Genomic DNA, 20,248 nt, shown 5'->3' with positions numbered 1-20,248 from the left:
ATTCTTTTTTTTTCTCTAAGGACAATATTCTTAAGAGCATTTTGCTTAGTCTTCATGAGGGTCCTTAGGACTTAGACATCTTCCTATTGTAAAGCAAGTTTCACAGGTAATCAATTTTCTTTTTTAGGATTTTACTTCTCATTACAAAAGTAATACATGATCACTAAATGAATGCAGATAGAATAATGGCAGAAAAAGACACTCTGAACCAAAATTAGTCTACAAAATCGTGTATATGTATGTGTGTATAATTATCACATTACTCCATGCATAGAAAAAAGGCTGAGAGGCTACAAAAATAAAAATAAAGTGTATTAGCTTTAAATAACAAAATTATGAGCTTTTTATTTCCTTTTTGTTTTTCCGTATTTTTCTAAATATTATATAAAGTCTATGTGTCATTTTAGTTATAAGGCTAAGTTATTTAAACATCTTTATCTGTTTAGACTATAGACTAATTTATTCATGCATCCATCCATAACATTTAAGAGTATATTATATAGTAGACTCTATGCTGTTTCTAGGACACAATCGTCCTAGGACTTGGTCCCTGCCTTAGAAGGTTAAAGTCCAGTAGGAAAAAGCCCCATGAAGTCCACTTTTGTAAAAGAGGTGGGAGTATAGTAGAGGGATATCTAAACCAGACTGGGAAAGATTCTTACAGGAGACATTTGAATACATGACCTTAGGTGAGGTGGGTAAAGGGGGAAGTCAGGCATCCCAAGCAGCCAGCAGCAATAGGTCTGTCTCACATTTTTTAACATCGACACATAGCTAGTTATCCACAAAAGGTTCAGAATGGGAGCAAGAGATCCTAAACATGTCAAATGGATAAAATTAGCCAGATGTGCTGACTGACTGATGTGGGGAGATGACTGAGAAGCAAGTGTACGCCCACATTCTGGCTCCAGGGAATGAATGGCGGGTGGTACCGGTTACCATGATGAAGAAAACAGGAGGCAGGGGTTCTGGGGACAGTGGCAGGGACAAACAGAAGTAAGAAACCTAATTTAGGACATGATCTGTCCTGTGTTTGTTTGATTCATGGATGATCCAAAAGTTGAAGACTACTAGGTATATATGTGTTTGGAGCACAGTAGAAAGTTCTAAGATAGCTTTAAATGGTGGCCATATAAGAACGAATTAAGTACAGGCAACTATATACATAGTGAGAAAGAGCGAGGGTCATTTAATGGTATCATTTACTGAGGAAACAGAAGAAGGAAAGGCTGGGAAGGGATGCTAGAAGGAAAGAGGGTGTCAACTGGGGGATGGTCAATGATGTCGAATGCTACAAAGAGTTAAAGTAAAATAAGAACAAAATAATGCCCTTTGTGTATCGCCTTATGGAGAATGACTAAGATGTTATAACCCAAATCCAAAGCAGTAAGATGTTTAGGGAAGGACCTGAGTACTCTGTATGTTAATATCCTAAGAATCCTGAAACACTAATCAGGAAGACTATATGCACCCCTATGTTCATAGCAGCGCAATTTACAATAGCTAAGATCTGGAAACAGCCCAAGTGCCCATCAGTAGATGAGTGGATAAAAACGCTGTGGGCATTTACACCATGGGATACTATGCAGCTGTAAAGAAGAAGGGTCTTGTACTGTTTGGGACAGTATGGATGGACCTGGAGAATATTATACTAAGCTAAATAAGCCAGGCAGAGAAAGACAAACATCACATGATCTCACTTATATGTGGAACCTAAAGAACTTAATAAACTGATGAACAGAACAGATTCAATGACATGGAAGCATGGATCAGACTGACGAATCTCAGAGGGATGGAGGAGGGTGGGTGGGTGGAGGGGGAAAGACTAACCAAAGAACTTATATGCATATATGCACAACCCATGGACACAGACAATAGTGTGGGCAAGGCCTGGGGTGGGGAGTGGGTCAAGGGTGGAACGGGTTAATGGGGGAAAAAGGGGACATCTGTAATATTTTCAACAATAAAGAAATTTAATTAATTAATTAATTAAAGGCTCCTATATGACTTTATTACAAAGCTAAGTCTGGCTTCCATTGATCATGGCTTAGGCCATGAATTCTTTGTTCACTCCTACATTTTCATATTTATGAAACAATACATTTCTCCACAGGCTTTAGTCTACAACATTTCAGAATTTAGAAACTGAGACTGACTGCAGCTGTAATGGGAAAAAGTGCCAGACTTCGATGCCTCTCCCCAGAGCCTCTGTGCCTGTGGGCTGTTCACCAGACAAGTATAGGCTGTAACTGCCAGTCTAGGGAGAGATGATTCATTGTAGGGTGCACTGCTTTGGGAAACAAAAATTTGCACAGGTAGAGAAGAGAGAAGAACCACTCGAGTTTAGGATAGTATTTGAAAAATGTGCCAAGCTACAAAGGTCCTAGACTTACTGGGTAAAACCCATAAAGTGACTAATCTAAAAAAAAAAAAATGCAGATTCAGGAAGATCAAGAAAAAGCTAGAAATGTAGGCCAGTGTGCAAAGGGCTTTAAAAACAAACCAGGGGTTTAAACTTTAATCCTGAAAGCTGAAGATATTTTTTGCAGCAATGTAACAAGATCAAAATACCTTTCCGCAATATTTTTGTGGCCATAAGGTACAAAACAGATTTTAAGCGGAGGAACTAAAGAACAGGAAAGAGCAGTTTAGGTACATGGTGCTGTGTTCATCATAGGAGCCATGTAAAAATAGGGTAACTGGATCTTGTGATACCAGCTTCAGAGAACAAAATTTTGTGCCTTGGTTAGTTTTTGGCCAGATAGCCACTGCAGTATATAAAAGTTCATTCTACTAATGAGCGAATGCTAGAACAGCCTGCAAAACAGCATCAAGAGTACTGTGCCTAGTCCACGAGGTCACTGATTTAGTGCACTGCCTGCCCTCTGAGCCCTCTCTGAGTTAGAACTGGAGAAAGTGATAGTTGAACGGGTGAGTTAATTTCTTTGATATTCCCCTTTGAGTTTTTAAAAGGGAAAATCCTACTTTGAATGATGATGATGTTACAGAAGCATCTTTGTAAAAGCATGTGCTCAACTACAATAATTCAATGCATTTTATGTGAAGTTGCAATTCAAGTACCAGCATCATATCAGAGTCCAAAGAAGCTTAGACCCATAGTTTAAAAATAAGTAAGATTTCAAATGGATAGCCCATCATGAGCAGCTCAGGTTTTACTCTAAACTATTCCAAAACTAATAGTGAATACTTTTTCAAGACAAAAGAAAAACACAGAGTTAAAAGGGGGATCCTGACTAGGGTCTGCCATCAACCAGTCACTCCTAACAATACAATACAGCTTTGATGTAAAAAAGAATTATATACATGGTATTTATATGCATAGCTGCTACTACTAGAAATGTGAAAAGGGGAAATAAATCACAATTCGTACTTACTATAGTAAAGAATTTAAAACCAACAGAGATTGGGCTAAAATAGTCTTAAATACATATATATATAAAATAATATTTAAAGACTATTTACATATATGCAGATATCCAAGTAATCTCAAAATTAAAATATGATTAGAGATAAAATTTTTAAAAATCAATTACATTCTATCATACGAGTAACAGGAAAAAATAGTAAAGAACAGAAAATAAAACTAAGAAATTCTATAAAAGTCTATTAAGAGAACAGCAAGTATGAGCACAAAGCTCAATTCCAGATAGAGCTAAGAACTAACTATGGAATATATTTAACTATGAACACCTATTACTTGTCCATGGGATAAGATTTCCATCGATTATCTTTTGGGGAAATGCTGACCTAAAGAAAAGGCACACTTCCTAAAGACAGGGCCTTAAACACTTGGTTCTACTCTCTGGGTTAGGCAACCAGGGAGAACTGTGGAGAGAGAGCATCCACTTTGCACGAAGTACTGCTACTACTCACAAATTGGATCTGAGAAATAGATATACAACACAGACAGCACCTTTTAAAAGGACAGGCACTTGCGGCCTCATGGGTACATTCCTCAGTTTAATTTTCAAAGTATAAAAAAATACCAACTATTTTAAAGTGCCTGGGAACTTTAATTGTTATTGACATGTAAGGAAATACCATTCTTTCTAAAACAATACATTTAATATATACGATGAGTTTCTTCTAAATGTGGGCAGGCACAAAAATAGAGCTATTCTTTATAAATCAAAGGGCTTGCTGATCTTAACTGGAAGCTAATTAGAGAAACATGATATTTTAGAATTTTTAAGAACTAAATATATATATATATTTGTATAGCAAGATATAAATAAATTTGCTACTAAAGAAACCACATAGAAAAAAAAATCCTTAGGCCATTATTGACTATATCAAAAAAAAAGTTATAGAAAAAGCTCTCACTAAACTAAAAACATTTTTAAAGCTACATCTGCTTCCTTTTTCATCTATCAAACTGATAAAGAATCATACTTAGATTTTCCCAGCATGTGGCAAAAAGGGCACTCTCATGCTGGTGGTGTATAAATTGCCACATCCTGTCATGTGCAACGTGTATTTAAAAGCCTTAAAAAATATTATCTGATTTAGTAAGACCCCCTGAAGAATTTTACAAAGGTGTTTAATGTAGCATTGCTTATAATGGCAAAAAATTTGCAATAACCTAACACCCAAAGCAGGGACATGATTAAATCAATTGGGAAGCAACGGGGGTGCTAACTATCTTGTTCGCATACATAAAATAACATAGTATTTGGTATGGAAAATGTGCACAACTTATTAAGTGGGGGGAAAAGCAGATAGTAAAAAGCAGATTCTGCTTATCTGTATGTTCAAGCATTGCTGAAATTTTCTTAGCATAATTATTAAGGTTAAAAAATGTTTCTAAATACCTTCTCCTTCTCCCCCTTCCCCTCTCTTATTGGTTTACTAATTACACAAATCACACTAACCAATTAATTCAGCTTGGATTAAACATTTATGAGTGACTTGGCAAATTCGACATAATTCCTGCTATTTAACCATTTTCATCTTATTTATTTAAAATGCTGGATAGGCCCTGGCTGGGTAGCTAATTTGGTTAGAGTATCATCCCAACATGCTGAGGTTGTGGATTTGATCCCTGGGCAGGGCACGTACAAGAAGTAACCAATGAATGCATAAATAAGTGGAACAAATCTCTCTCTTTCTCTCCTTTGCTCTCTGTAAAATCAATAAATAAAAAATAATAAAAAGATGGATAATATGAAATCAATGATTATAAAACATTTCAGAGATTAATAGGCCATAAGTAATTGGAAAAAGAAAAGTTTTACTTTGAAAAAGAATTATTGTTTCCGAAAAGGTAATAATCTCTTAGAATTAAGAAAAAAAAAAGATAATAATTATTTTTTATATAGAGCAGTACCCAAACCTTTGGAATACAACCTATATCAAGTCTCTAGAAAGTGCTAGGAAATGTTATCAACAGGTTTTCATAAACTCCTCATGGTAGGGTCCTAGTCTTATTTTTCTACAACTATCCCAGTGCCTGCGAGGACATATGCACTCAATGGATTGTTCAAATATGATCTAATTACTTAACACTCACCATGACACATTTTTCAAATTATGAAATTATGTTTTAAATGGGTAAAAGGACCCACAATTCCTAGGGATTCTCATTCATCTCTGCCCGATTCTGGGGCTCACTGTCTCTCTGGCCAGAGCAGGGCAGCCAAGGCTCCACACCTCCTCCAGGGCAGGGCATGCATGGTATTGTCTCTTCTACTTCAGATAACTTCTAGCACAGGCTTGTGTAAAGTAAAGGTACAAAAAATAATTGCTTATCAAAAACCATACTTTATCAATATAGGATTACCTTCCAAATAAAAGTTATTTTAGGAGCAATAGTGTTGTTTTTATACATACAAAAGTATAGATTAATAAGGAAGCTAAAAATAAATTTTAATAAAATAATTTGCAAGAAGTATTAGGTTTAGTAAAGGAAACAAAGTATATGCAGATGAGTGAATACTGTGAATATAATCAAATATATAGTTTTAAGTAGTCAAATTCCAAAATGATTTGGCTCTTATGGCTCACAATCACTTTCAGAATGGTGTATAGGCATTGGTCTGATAGTCCAATACTTGACCTGTGGTTCTCAGTTTGAAGTAATTTTGTCCCTTAGAGGGCATTTGGAAATGTCTGGAGACACTTTGGGTTGTCACAACTTGGGAGATGCTACTGTCATCTTGGGTAGAGGCCGTGGATGTTGCTAAACATCCTGCTACTCACAGGACAAAAAATTATGCAACTCACAATGTCAGCAGTGCCAAGGTTGAAAAGTCCTGCATAGATCATTTAAAAAGGTGGAATTATCCACTATCCTCAAGTGTAAATTAGCATCAAGAGTGAGAGGTGGAAAAGCCCGAATGTCCAGTGTTTATGGCAAATTCTGGACACTTTGCAAAACCCCCAAGCACACACTGTCATCTTCAGCTGATTCAAAAGAACATGATTCTGCACACAGCAACGGAGAAAGGGAAGGCGTAAAGTTGAAATGTACTTAATCCTTGGCGAAAGTGCGCATGTCTCAAGTGCCAGTGTATGAGTGTGCAAGAAAAAACGACCAGCTTTTTGGATCCATGGTGATCTTGGATCTTCTGACAATTTCAACCAAGTAAAATAAAAACAGTATGTATTTAGGCACTTTTTAACTTCTTCATATCTCTAATTTCTAGTATCTAAAATTTAATAACAAGGACTACAGGAACAAAACCGCACTGAAAGCAAGAGACAGGGACTATATACAGGTTCCCATCCTTGCTACCCCTGCCTCTCAACTCCCCATTTGTTAGACTATTCATTCAATGATAGAGTTAAGGAGGCCATAGACCACACTGTAAATGTAGAAGGGATATTTTAGTAGAATTAATTTCTTGGTAATAATAAAAAGAACAAAAGAAACAGACAGGAATAGTGAAACATGTTTGTAAAGTTATGTCAACATCAAAATATTATTCTCCTATGACAAGGAGCTTTGGTGCATGAGCAGAGAGACCTGCCAATGACAGTAAGTTGTAATGCCTAGAAGGTCTATGAGATGTAACCTAGATAACGAGACCTCCAGAAAAAAGCCGTTAAGACAGGGACCTTGCACATGGGATCTCCTCCCTCCTTCCCTACCTCCCTCCCCAACCCACCCCAAGCTCCAAGTGCCCTTCTTTTGCCTCTGTAATTCATTTCCTGAGCCCATTTCTTCTACAGCTTACTTCCACCTCTGTGACTTTCTAAATAAATTTTCTCTTATAGTTTGAGTCTTGGCTCTGAATTCTTTCTTAGCCAGAACACAAGTACTGAGGTTGCTGAACCGATGTCTAACACCTGGTACCGTTCACAGCCAACATATGAGCTTTCATCTGGAGCCACTGCTAGGATGACTTCATCACTCAGCTGCTGAAACTCCAATGCACACAAGGATCCATAAAGTAGAAAGGCAAGTGGAAATGCTCAGTTTCATGCAGCAAGAGAATCCAGAAATCATCATCAGAGTAAGAAAATCAACGGATGCCACTTCTTGGTTCCTTAAGGACTTTGTTAAGTCTTAAGTTCTGAAGAATTTCATAAATCAAAAATAAAAATAAAATTTTCTTATTTCTTGTGTACTTGGGAGTTCTGGGGGGGAATTAAAGACAGGATTTCTTCATCTTTCCTAGTCTTAAATTACAATGTGACTTCCTTTAGGGTAGGTAGAAATGGAAATACATAAAGGAGCAATTAAAACAAAAATTTCCAAACATCTACACAAAGAATCCATCATTAACCCAATGAGATATAATGCCTCCCAGACAATTTTTGGTTAGTTAATTGTTAGATCAAGAAAGAAAACTAAGGATTGTCAGGTTATTTGATAGCCAAAGACAAATAAGTCAAGGACACTATAAAATAGAGTATAAAAGAATTCAGTAAGTGACCTACTTTAAAAAGTTCACAAAAACCACTTGTATGAAAAGTCAAAGAGAAGTGCTATTTCAGCATTACAGACTTCTGAGTTAAAGAATGACAGTAAAGTTAACTACATGTGTGAGATTGCTCTAATTTATTCTAGAAGATTCCCCTTCCTATAATATATTTTCCCAAAGAAAAAGTGGCATATATGATAGGTAGTTTTTCTGATAGACCCTGGAAGTTAACACGGCTGAAAGTTTCAGTGCTTTGTTTTTTAGACCTATAAAATCAGAATTGGCTTAAATCCAAGTACTATCCAGCTGTGACACTTGGTTTTCAAACTCTGATTTTAGCAGGGCTTCACAAATTTACATTGCTTCTGTTGAAATATTTTAAAATAATAACAAAAGACACATTTTCTTTTTATCTCCATAGTATCTTTAGTTTAAAGTTTCAATGAGATACTGTGGGGGTTGCATGCATAGGTAAAGGGGTCTATTATATAAATGCAAAACAAATTATGTTTAATGTTCATATTAATGTGGGTTTGTGTCTAAGATAGGGAAAAGATATTAGTGAGTTCATTAATTAAAATCCTATTAATTCTGTCAAATTTAAAAAAAAATTTAAGATATTTTATTTTTCCAATTAAACTATAATTTATTAAAATGAGGCAACTCCTGATGAGAATTCTCATTCTGGGCACTAATCAGCTCAAAAGTGTACCCTTGCTTGGAATTTAATTTTGCTTTATTAGCAATTCATGCTTAAGGAAGCTCATGGAGTCTATTTGTTCTTGGCAGGTGTGTGCCAAAATGTCTGCCAAGATTATGATGTTTGATCAACAGTTAGGAAAAAGAAATATGTGTGGGTTTAAAAATTTTAAAAATTAACCGCAAGGCCTTTTTAAAGACAATTTTATTTTACTACATATACAAAGGGAGAATTGTTTTTTCTAACAATGTTTCCTACTTTTATTATCAACATGTCTTCAGTGGTACACTGCTGAAGAACGTCTATGCCATTACTGGCTGCCCTGGGCTATCACATAACCAATAAAATTTCTTCTTTGGCAATTTAAAATACAAATCTCTCTAGAGGCATACATTGCCTCTAGCCCATCCACGTGACCTCATGTCACATTTCTCAAGTTGCTGAGTCACAGATGCTCCCTCCATAAGGCAAAAGTAATCTTTAGTTCCCCAGAATAATAAACACTTTTAAGATTACAATCATGCCTCTCTATAGCACTCAGATGGGTTTGGATCTGCTCCATGGAATTCCTTTCCTCTCAACAGAAGAGCACTCCCAATTATCAGTACTTGAGAATATTTAAGTCTTCCTTCATTTAAAATTCAATGGCATAAAAAGTTATGAAAGTGGTTCAGCACGCAGTTCTATGATGACCTCAAATTTGCTATATTGAAACTTCCCTTTAGCGGAAATTTATACTCAAATAATATTCTTCTAGAAATTCTTAAATGTATATAAGAGAAATCTCTTATTTAAGAATAAAACGAAGTATTTTAAGATTAACTTAAAAAAATTAAGATGCACTTAGAATCTAATTGACCAGCAGATTTTCCATCTTAGCCCACTCACCTTTCCCGAGGAACAGCAAACCAGTACTCGGGCTGTTTTCTTCGTTTGCCATACTGCTGGACCATGGCTGCCGTGTGAGTGGCAAAAGATTTTCTCATTGGTTTTCCCACTTTAATGCACAGAAACATGGGTGGAGTCTTGCTTTTCTCTTCTTTTGAAGGAAGTATATCTGCATCACACATGCAAAAATATCTTCCTCAATACTGACAATATTGGTGACAGTAACACCGTTCAAGTAACAAAGAATAGTGTTTAATCCCCTCGTAGTGATGAAAAGTCAAAACATATGGCAGAAACATCATACATCATCATCACACTGGGACTAATTAAAATTTTCAGACCCTCTTAAGCATGAAAGGAGAAAGCTTTGGACGTTTCAGGTTGGTCTACATCACATGAGATGCTATGTCCTACGAATGAGCATAAAAACCAACACACGCCTGGCTAGCATAGTTCAGCGGCTGAGCGTAGACCTAGGATCCAGGAGATCTGGGTTCGATTCACACTTAGGGCACATGCCCCGGCTGCAGGCTCAATCCCCAGCAGGGGGAGTGCAGGAGGCAACCAATCAATGACTCTCATCATTGATGTTACTCTCTCTCTCCCTCTCCCTTCTGATCTCTGAAATCAATAAAAATATATTTAAAAAAAACAAAAAAAATAACACAATACCAAACCATGGAGAATTGTGACAAGCCACAAGAATACACATTAATCAATGATACTAAGGACCCAGTCACACCAAAGTGTAACAGTTTAGAAATGAAATACCAAAAAATATTTTAAACTCCTTTAGATTTAGAAATTCAAGGTTAAAAAGGAAAGTTACTTGAAAAATTTAAAAAAAGCAAACTACTTTTGAAATAGAAATCTGTCACTTAAAGTTCCAAATTACATACCATATAATGTTAATTTTTTCCAATTATTAATGTATCAGTAAAGATATACTCTTTCATTCTCAAATGACTGTACTACTTGTGCATATGCATGTTTAAAAAAGTCCAACTATATAACAGAGTATAAAGACATTAAAGAAAAGTGACTTACCTTCAATGGGTACCTGAATTCTCTTTAACAGCCATAACTGGATTTCAGATTTATTATCCATTTGTGCGCCTTGGCAGCTACTGTCCAGAGTAGATTCCAAAGAGTTGCCTAGAGACTCTTTACTCATATTTTCTTCTGTAGAAGAGCCCAGCTGCAGTGGATGGGGTGCTCTCTCTTTCACCCAGTTTTTATCTGGCTCTTTTTTGCCCTCAATTGGGGGCTCACTGACCTGGGGAAGAGAACTACTAAGGGTGATGTCTATTCCCTCTGGCTCAATATTTTTGCTATCACTTAATTCTGCCTTCTGCAGGTTATCAGACATCTGTGAGCCTTCCTTGTTCTTACTAAGGTAGTATTCGATGAGTTTAACTTTATCTAGATCTTCGTGTATGTTCAGTGTGTTTTCCACCTGGCTTTCTGGAGAACCAGGCTGCTTATCCACCTCTGGCATTTTATCTTGCTTCTCACAGGTTTCTAAATCTAGGGCCCCCTTCAGTTCAGCATCACTCTCTGTTCCTGAAAAGCTCAGGGCTGCCTGCACCTGCATTTCCGCAGAACTGATTGTCTGTGACTTAGCCTTGCTTTGCTCCTCTGGGCCAAGAGAAAGGCACTCCTTTGAGGTGTCTCTTTTGTCCATTCCACTATCATTTTGAGAAGGAAGCTCCTCCAAGTCAACGAAGTCATCATCTTCTCCTAAAAGGGAATTTTCTTTGGCTACAGATTTAAAGTCAGTATGAGGGTCTGGAGGTTCCTTGCTGACCTTAGCTACCGTGGTCGATCCAGTGGTGGCCTCCACAGAGGAGCCCAGGTTCTTTAACGTTCCTGACACTGAGCCGTCCGAGGGCTTCGTATGTGTATACTCTGTTGGTTTCTCCAAAGGCCTTGTTGCTCCGGAATCTGAAGTGATGGGTCTCTCTCCGTTCTGCTGCCGTTTTTCCTTGTTGAGAGATTTGAACTTACTAAATGGGTTGATATCCTTCTCCGAAGCCAGGTCCTCCCACTCTCCAGGCCTGTACAGAGGACAAAGATCCTGAGGTAGGTCACTGTGGAGGGAAAGCGGTGGGTGCACATGGAATGTTAAAAGCAAAACCAAAAGCAAAATGGAGGAAAGCAAAAACCAAAACAAAACCCAGCCAAAAACCAAAACAGAAATATACCACAACTTAAATGAATGTTTAAATGACTTCAGAATAAGAAAATGAAATTTAAAAAAATTAACTTCAAAATGAAACACAGGAAGCGGCAAAGCACAGGACCGTGAAAGCTGTATATTCCCCTAGAAGACAGGAAGGGCTGTCGAAGTGGTTAATGAACACGGAGACTGCATCCACCAGACTTTTCATGGAATAATATTTCTCGTTTTCATGAAGGACAAAGGAGGGGAAATGTTTTAGTTCTATGACTACACTTCCTTAAATATTTAAAGCTTTTCCTTGTTATAAAATAGTACATAAACCAACTACGTTAATTCTGAATGGCTCATTGCGTAGCTACACATTTAACTGTTCTATAAAGTGATTGACCCTTAAGCCTAATTTGGGGTTTCATGGTTTCGGATCTAATGCTTCCAATAACAGACATCCTTCTGTTATTCCCAAGGGAGCAAGAGCAAGCTTCCACTATTAATGGGGATATATAGTACCTGTTCCATTTTACAACTTAAACATCTATAGGAAAGCGAATCAAATAAGCTCTTACTTATAATACTTAGTTTGAATTTCTTAACTAAGTTCAAATTTCTTAGCACTTTCATCTTCTAACACTATCATTTTACTTTATGACAATGGGCAATTGGTTTACCAGCTAAGCTTACTGCCTTTGGCTGCAAGCAATTTATTTTTCTTTACTACTCAGGTTTGAGTTATACAAAAATATTGATTAAAGATGTTTTCCACAATTTTAAAATAAATGCTAAAACCAACAACATATGTTTTAAACTATGACTGGAAATATCTTGAGTAACCCATGTTTTCACTTACCTTAGTGTCCGCCCTAGGTTAAAACACAGGGATATAAAAACCTTTTTTAAAAATGACATTTTCAGATTTGAGAAATAATTTGATTTTCTAAAAAGGTTAGATCATATTCAGATAATACTCTCTTATTATGGCTTTGAAATAATTATGACAGTAAAACAACAAAGGACCAGGAAGTTCTCAAGTTACAAGACTGTCACACCAGTTATTTAATAAATCACTTGCATGGAACATCCATGCTTTTTCCAATAGAAAATAACAGTGAACATAATGGTTAGGCTCTGACAAATGCTTTAAAAAGCCTCTTTAATTCATAATTCACTTCAATTCACTAAGCATTTACTGAGCCCCTAAGTGCCATATGCTAAAAAATGACCGTGACGGCGTCTCTGCTCTGCAGGAACCTGCATACTCAGAAAGGTGCTGCCCAACACTAGCATTCAGATGTTAAAGATGCTTCCATCCTAGAGTCAAATAAATGACTGTAATGTGGTATAGTTTCCATATTAGGATCCAAAATTTAATTTGGCATATTAAAGGCTGTAAGAAGTCCTGCAACAAAGAAACCCAGCTCTTCACATACTTGAATAAGCAAAACTTTTTTCCATAAACATCCAAACCCCTTTCTCATCGCTTGCTTATCTGTCTAGCTTGACCCCCAGAAAGAAGACATCTGACTGCACTCTAGTCAGTCTCCTGTATTACCTTTTTGTCTATCCCTCCCTTCTGGTTCCTCTACCTAACCAAGCTGAGATTAATTTAGCCATCTGTTTTTCCTGCACTGCAGCTGCCAAGCACTGCTAGGGCAAAGTACATAGTTGTGTCAACCAACTCTGCTGTTGATTAATGTTTTCTACACTCAGCCAGGCACCTAAAAATGATCAATAATCCTTTCAGTTGCTCCCTTCCTATTTTCTGTGGCAGCTGGAGTTGCAAAATGTCCTACACAAAAAATACAAAGCCTTAAGATGAAGATAGAGAGATTTTACACACACACACACTTAAAAACTATTTGCACACTGCAGCTGATTTACAGTTCTTGTTTTACCATATAATTTTTAGTAATAATAAAATCTTAAGCTATTTTAAACTTTTTAAACAAGTGATGGAATTCTGAAGTCCCTAATGCTAAGTTCATTTCACACTGATTGCATTCATACAACATATTTTCCTCATTGTTCATTAGGCTGAAAAGTCTTTATATACCTGCATCCAAGGCAGGAATCAGTATACAACTCTGAAATAATTTCAACACATTAGCAGCCAACTCTTAACTCTTGTCTTTCTCCCCAGTTATGGCATTAGCCTTGTATCCTTGATCATTAAACACCAACTCACAAGGAGAGAAATCTTTCTGTAAAGATGAACCTTCCCTTTCTATTATTAAAAAGAATATTTAACGCCCTAAGCTAAAGATGTACAATAGTATTACTCCATTAGAAGTCATCACTAGGCAAGAAATGCCCTTACTTGCCTGACCGTCCACTTCCACCCTCAACCATATATCTTTACCTAATCTTATCTTCTTTCCTCTTATCACAGAGAACACAATATTCATTCCTTCTTTCCAAAACGAATTCCTCACTGCTTCTTCTCTGCCTCCATCTAAGATTCTAAGGCAGCTGGACCCTCACATGGGTCTCATGGGATGCTCTTTTCACTTCTTTGTGTACAGTCTTTATATACGGAATGACTAACTCTGTCCATCTGTCTGTTGTACCCAGCAGACTGCAGGCTCCTCAAGGGCAAGAGCCATGACCCACTTATCTTCATAGCCTAGTCACCTAAAAGGCATACACTGAGATGTATTACGAGCCTCAATCCCCGCGCATCACAAGACTCCCACAGAACGATGAACAGAGTTTCAGATATGAATTCAAGGTTCATGTAATTACAGCCTATATTTACTACGTGCCAGGCTATTTTCTAAGATTTTGGTCTATCAATGCACTTAGTTCTTACAACAGCCCTAGATAAGCTGAAGAATACTATTCATTCCATTTTACAATGAAAAAACTGAGGCTTGAGACTGAGTAACTCCTGCAGGACATGAAGCCATAAGTGGCAGAGCCAGGAAAACCCATGAAGTGTGGCTCCCTACCTAATCATCATGTAGGACTGCCTCCTAAACCTCTCACTTGGACACCCCCAGCAGAAGTTAGAAACTTCCTCAGTGCCCACACTTAGTGGTAGCTTCAGTGGCTTGGAGTTGGGTAGGGGCTGAGGGGATCAGGCATTGAGGATTGTAAGAGTCCAGGGGAACCTACTGGCATAAACTCCTAAAAACTTTGTGTCTCAGTTAATTCCCTGGTTACCTGTCCTTCTCTTCATGAGTCCCAAGGACCAGTTTCCCTTTGCATAGTTAGAACCCACAGCCTTGCCTCTCTACCTTTCTATCACTAAGGGTTTCTAGAGATTGTCACTGATACTATATATACAAAACAGACACACTGACAAAGTGACAGTAAGAGTCAGATTGTCCCTGCAAGTGGATCAATTCCCCGAGCTCTCTTAACCCTCTTTCTCTTTCTTCATGAGAAGCTTCCTTCTTTTTAAACAAACAAACAAACAAACAAACAAACAAACAAACAAACAAACACATGCCCTCAGTTTTATAAGGCAGAAATAATCAGGACTAAAGTAATATTCATCTACATTTCAGAGATAAAACAAACCAGCATTACACCCTCCTCACACCACTTCAGGCAGTGAGACTACAGGGACAGTGGCTGCTGTCCAGTCCTACGTGGGACTGGGGAAGACAGGAGATGGGAAGACTGCCTATCCCAGAATTTGAATAAAGAACATAACTCAGCTTAACAATGAAAGTGGGAGAATAATACTAAAATTCTTTCAGAGAAACTTCATTTCTTCTTTCATAAATTCATTGAGAACATGTATTGCTTTTCAGGAAAATAAGCCAAACAAATACCATTTCTACGTACTGGCTTATTTGCTTTTCTTCTTTCATTTTTGTATATTCAACTCTTCCCTACCACTGATGGTTACCATTTCCATTTCCTCTCACTTTCCTATGTTCTTAAATATAGTACACTAATCTCCACTGTCAAATTCACCTCCACACAATCTCTTGCTCCTGCCAATGCTCTCACTTTTTAATTGCATTTAATTCTCCCAAGAACACCCCCCTTTTTTCTGATAAATGAGAAATGTCTCTTACGATGGCAAGGCATCTTTGATCTTCATGTGGGAAATGTCATTGTAGAGAGCAATGGAAACCACCTCTTCCATGGGGCAAATGAGGCCGTACTCCTCACACCCATTTTCAATGACCAGGGGGTCGGACTTGTGAGGGTCAAACATGATGTTGTTAGGAGTGACAATCATGACACCTCCGACCACGCCCTGCAGGACAAATGGACAGGACAGAATCACTACAGGCACAAATGCAACCACCAAGGGAGTTTTAATGAACTCATGCTATCTTCCCATTGACTTTAGTGAGCCACAGGATCCTACATGACAATCACATCTCCTTTAAGAGGGTTGGGAAAACAGGCTGAAGACATGCAGTGTTGGGTACTGTGTGGTGAGGCAGAAAAAACAGACTGGACTCACTGTAGCAATCAACCGAGCCTGGTTCAGGCACAGCTGCTATGATAGTACAATTGTGGTGGGATCTTGGGTTACACATATAAGTCTCAGATTCCCCAATTCCTGGCTGTAAAATGAGAGGGGCTGTCCCAGATGCCTTCCTGATTGAGAACCGAGTGCTTTAGAATCCACTCAGCACGTATTCACCGTGTTTCCAAGAAGTACATGGTGCTGTGCTAAGGGAGCAGCTGTCTCCGAGTCAGGGTGCCAAAGTATAGTCCTAATACTTCTCTCTGAAATGTTTAGAGAGCTTACATCCAGGAAAATTTGACACAAATAGGAATATAAAATTTTTGCATAAGTGAATATAGCTGAACTATGGAAATTAAAAGCCAAAAACAACAGTTTCGTGGGAACTTAAAAGTCTGAAGCTTGTTCAATTTATATTATAGACCCTGATGGCCATAAGGATATTACTACCAGACAGCAGGATACTGATGATTCCCTTTAGGTAAATAATTTATTTCATACTCTTAATGACTTCAGTGATAATCTTTGCAAAAAGTTTTGCATCTCAGGCATTGCTTGTTCTTGACTGAAAAAGTTAGGAGTCCGTATTAATAACACATTTTCCTATCATTTGGAACCTGCCATGATGTTTCTACTATGAGAACAAGAAATCACTTTATACCAACATAACCCCCTCTTCAAAGGCTCATTAAAAGTTGAGTTTGCTCTGTGTGAAAAACACCAACAACAAAAAAACTAAACACGCGACAGCAGACATTTTAATACCAGCATCTAAAGCAGCAGAAAGCTGAGAACTCACCATTTTCCAGGTTAGGCGCTAAGCTCCTTACATGAATTGTCCCTTGTAATTACAATACTCTACCATTTAAATTTTATTGCTGTTCCTATTTTATAGATGAGGAAAATGGAAGCTTAGGAAATTTAAATACCTCGCCCATGGTCTCAGAGCTAATGGGTGGCAGAGTTGGAATTTAAATTCAGGGAGTCTGCCCAGCCGGGCATGGCTCAGCAGTTGAGCATCGACCTGGGATCCAGGCGATCAGGGTTCGATTCCCAGTCAGGGCACATGCCCAGGTTGCAGGCTCAATCCCCAGTCGGGGGTGTGCAGGAGGCAGCCGATCAATGACTCTCATCACTGATGTTTCTATCTCGCTCTCTCTCCTTTCCTCTCTCTGAAATCAATAAAGATATATTTAAAAATAAATAAATACATACATACATACATAAATAAATTCAGGGAGTCTGACTCCAGTATTTGCTGTTAAACATATACTACACTTGCCTAGCTGGCGTGGCTCAGTGATTGAGCGTTGACCCATGAGCCAGGAGATCATGGTTTGATTCCTGGTCAGGGCACATGCCCAGGTTTCGGGCTCATTCCCCAATGGGGGGCATGCAGGAGGAAGCTGATCAATGACATTCTCTCACCATTGATGTTTCTATCTCCCTTTCCCTCTCCCTTCCTCTTTCTGATATCAATAAGAACATACCAAAAATCAACAACATATACTACCTTATCTCCCTAACAATTTATAGGCCAAGAACTGAAAAGTAAAATGATAAACCCAAGGTCACAAGAAGCATATTTCCACCCAATGATCACATTTCCCTCAATAAGTAAAATGCCACGCATTCAACTGGAGAAAACTAATGGACACTTGTGAAATCTTACGTTGAAACTTTGGGTAAGATAGTTTAATGTAGACTGCCTTCAGTAATTTGAAACCTAGTTTGGTTTTCCATAGATTCCAAGAAAAGGAAACAAATTACACTGCCATATACCTTTCCATCGGTGAAGTATCGACAATTCATTTTTAAAAATTTTACCACGCCTGGCTCGTCTTCTTCAGAAGTAGATGATAGGACTCTTTCAATGGGTTTTATGGCCTTTCTTGCTAAGTCAGCATCCTTTAGAAAGCAAAAATTTCCGAAGTCAAATAGAAGCAATTTTTCAAAACAGATTACTTACAGGAATCAAGCCCCATAAGTTCCCTGTAAATAACCTGTTTCTATTTAACTTAAATACAAATAAGGCAAATGTCTTTTGTCATTCAAAAATATCACATATAGAACAATAAGTATCTAAATCAAACGGAAATTTTTTAAAGAGTGCATATGTATGAACCTATAAAAATGGCTCATCAAGTATCTTTAGAAAATAACCTAAATAATAGAATTCACATTGGATGGTGGTTCGATTTCTTTAGAAAAAGGAGTAAAAGTAGTATAAATAAACTACCAGTCTTGTTGAGAGTTTAACTTCATACACATGTAAACAAGGTGTATGTTTTTGCCTTTGAGACCTTAAATGTGAACAGGTTTCTTCTGGATAAAATGCATTCTCTCAACCAACAACAAATTACACTTAACACCAACTCCTTTGGGAAAAATTTAAGATATAATCTTGTAAAAAAGAACATGCAGAATTCTATAACAAAATATATTCTATATTTATAAGTTCACATGTAACTATGAACTTCGGCGCATGAATGACATACATACAGGCAGCTTATCATACTCTGCATCTGATGATGAAGGAGAGACAGTAGCACCAGGACTGGATGATGAGAACCTTAAGGTACTAGAGGGAAAGTTGGCATCTGGCACAAAAAGAACCTGAGAAGCGGAAAGAAAAGTGAGGTGAGTACCGAGAATCAGGCAAACCCTAGGCAATGTTTCGAGCAGTTACTCTCTGCACAGTATCATTAGGTGCATGACTAAGACCTAGTCATGCACCAAACTCAAGCTTCACCAAACTCAAGCAATCTGAGGTCTTTTAGACTATTCCATGAAACAATATGCAGCAATATGAACATATGCGATGCAAAGGGCACCGGACACACCCACAGGCACTGCAGAAGCTCACAAAGTGGGGAGCGAAGGGGTGAGTATTCTGCATGAGCCATGTGAAGCAGGTGGGGCCAGTGAAGCCTTGAGCGGCACAGTAACAGTGCGTCGGTAGGGAGGAAAGAGCTTTCGGGGAGGGTACTGGTAGTGCGAGGAAACGAGGGGAGAGAAGCATGGCATGCTTCTAAACGTAACACCTGTGTCAGGAAGAAATGAAACAAATCCAGGTTTGCTAACTCCAAGCAGGCCTTGAGTAATAATGCAGTAAGGTCCTTATATGATAAACTATACAATGTAATAGCAATAATCTCAATACTTTCTCTTCCATCACTGGGTTATCTGGAAACAAAAATAAGAATCTTCAAAGATTGTAAAAAACAGCCTCCTTTTGCAAAATGTTCTGGTTCCTGAGATGTTATTATGAGCCTATCATTCAATACTCTTTTAATGAGACACGCTACCTTTTGGCATATATTAAATACAATCTTCAAATGATGACCTCAAATGTTATAAAACACAATTCAGAGCTAATACTGTAACAGCTATTCAATATTTCAACATTGTTATTCACTCTCTCCCACCCCTCCAGTAATATCTCTGTTTTAACTTTAGTTATTTAAATCTTTCTTCAATCCAGAAAAAAAAAAACACCAAAAAAAAAACCCCACCACCCAAAGACACATTAAGATAAAGGTGAGAAAATCAACATCAAGGAGGGATAAGATAGATACTAACTACTACTGAAAACCTGGGCTCCAAAATTACAAATGCTCACTGACAGGTAAGCCATAAAACTGGCCGTGAAGCAGCATCAGAAAGTCTAGAGTAAAATTTTAGCTCAATAAGCTCCCAGGTAACACTCTGAAAATCACCTCTGATGGTGGTGGGTCACTCATCCAGCCACACCAGTTCTCTTTCCTACCTCAAGATGACCTTCAACTCAGGCTCTAGAAAGGTGAGCCTCAAATTTTCTGAAACCAGAGCAGATAAAACCAGTTTTGATTAATCAGATGTACTGAGATGAGAGGGATGCCTACCTCTCCAAGCAACAAGACAGACTATGTAAAATCTTTGAAAGCAAAATATCATCTACAGTTTTTGAAAGCCCCTCAATCAGTGTTACTCTTTTCAATTCCTTATCTTTGCTGGCAAAATAAAGAGGTCAGCCAGATCCTGGGACAACTAACAGCACCTAACTGTTCAGTTATATGAGTGCTGGACAGCACAGCAAAGGCTGGAGGACATCTAAGACAATGCAGCCCAACCTCTAACTTCAGAGATTAGAAAGCTGAGGTCCAAAGAAGGAAGTGACTTGCCCA

The 20,248-nt window shown here is 37.8% G+C and overlaps 1 protein-coding gene across 6 annotated transcripts in view; it reads right to left on the bottom strand.

Moving 5' to 3' along the window:
• NCOA7 (nuclear receptor coactivator 7) overlaps nt 1-20,248 on the bottom strand; it is a 124,770-nt gene that overhangs the window by 27,782 nt on the left and 76,740 nt on the right. For all 6 annotated transcript variants that reach the window (XM_087817595.1, XM_016212813.2, XM_087817593.1 and 3 more), the window contains 5 exons: nt 18,585-18,698; nt 17,865-17,990; nt 15,679-15,863; nt 10,522-11,564; nt 9,475-9,643 (listed from right to left, as the gene is read on the bottom strand). In XM_087817595.1, the coding sequence (XP_087673721.1) occupies nt 9,475-9,643; nt 10,522-11,564; nt 15,679-15,863; nt 17,865-17,990; nt 18,585-18,698 (1,637 nt within the window). The remainder of the gene's footprint in view (nt 1-9,474; nt 9,644-10,521; nt 11,565-15,678; nt 15,864-17,864; nt 17,991-18,584; nt 18,699-20,248) is intronic.

The sequence above is a fragment of the Miniopterus natalensis genome, chromosome 5 (genome assembly GCF_054644295.1).
Source record: "Miniopterus natalensis isolate mMinNat1 chromosome 5, mMinNat1.hap1, whole genome shotgun sequence".
Taxonomy (NCBI): domain Eukaryota; kingdom Metazoa; phylum Chordata; class Mammalia; order Chiroptera; family Miniopteridae; genus Miniopterus; species Miniopterus natalensis.
This window is presented reverse-complemented; position numbering and strand designations above follow the sequence as displayed.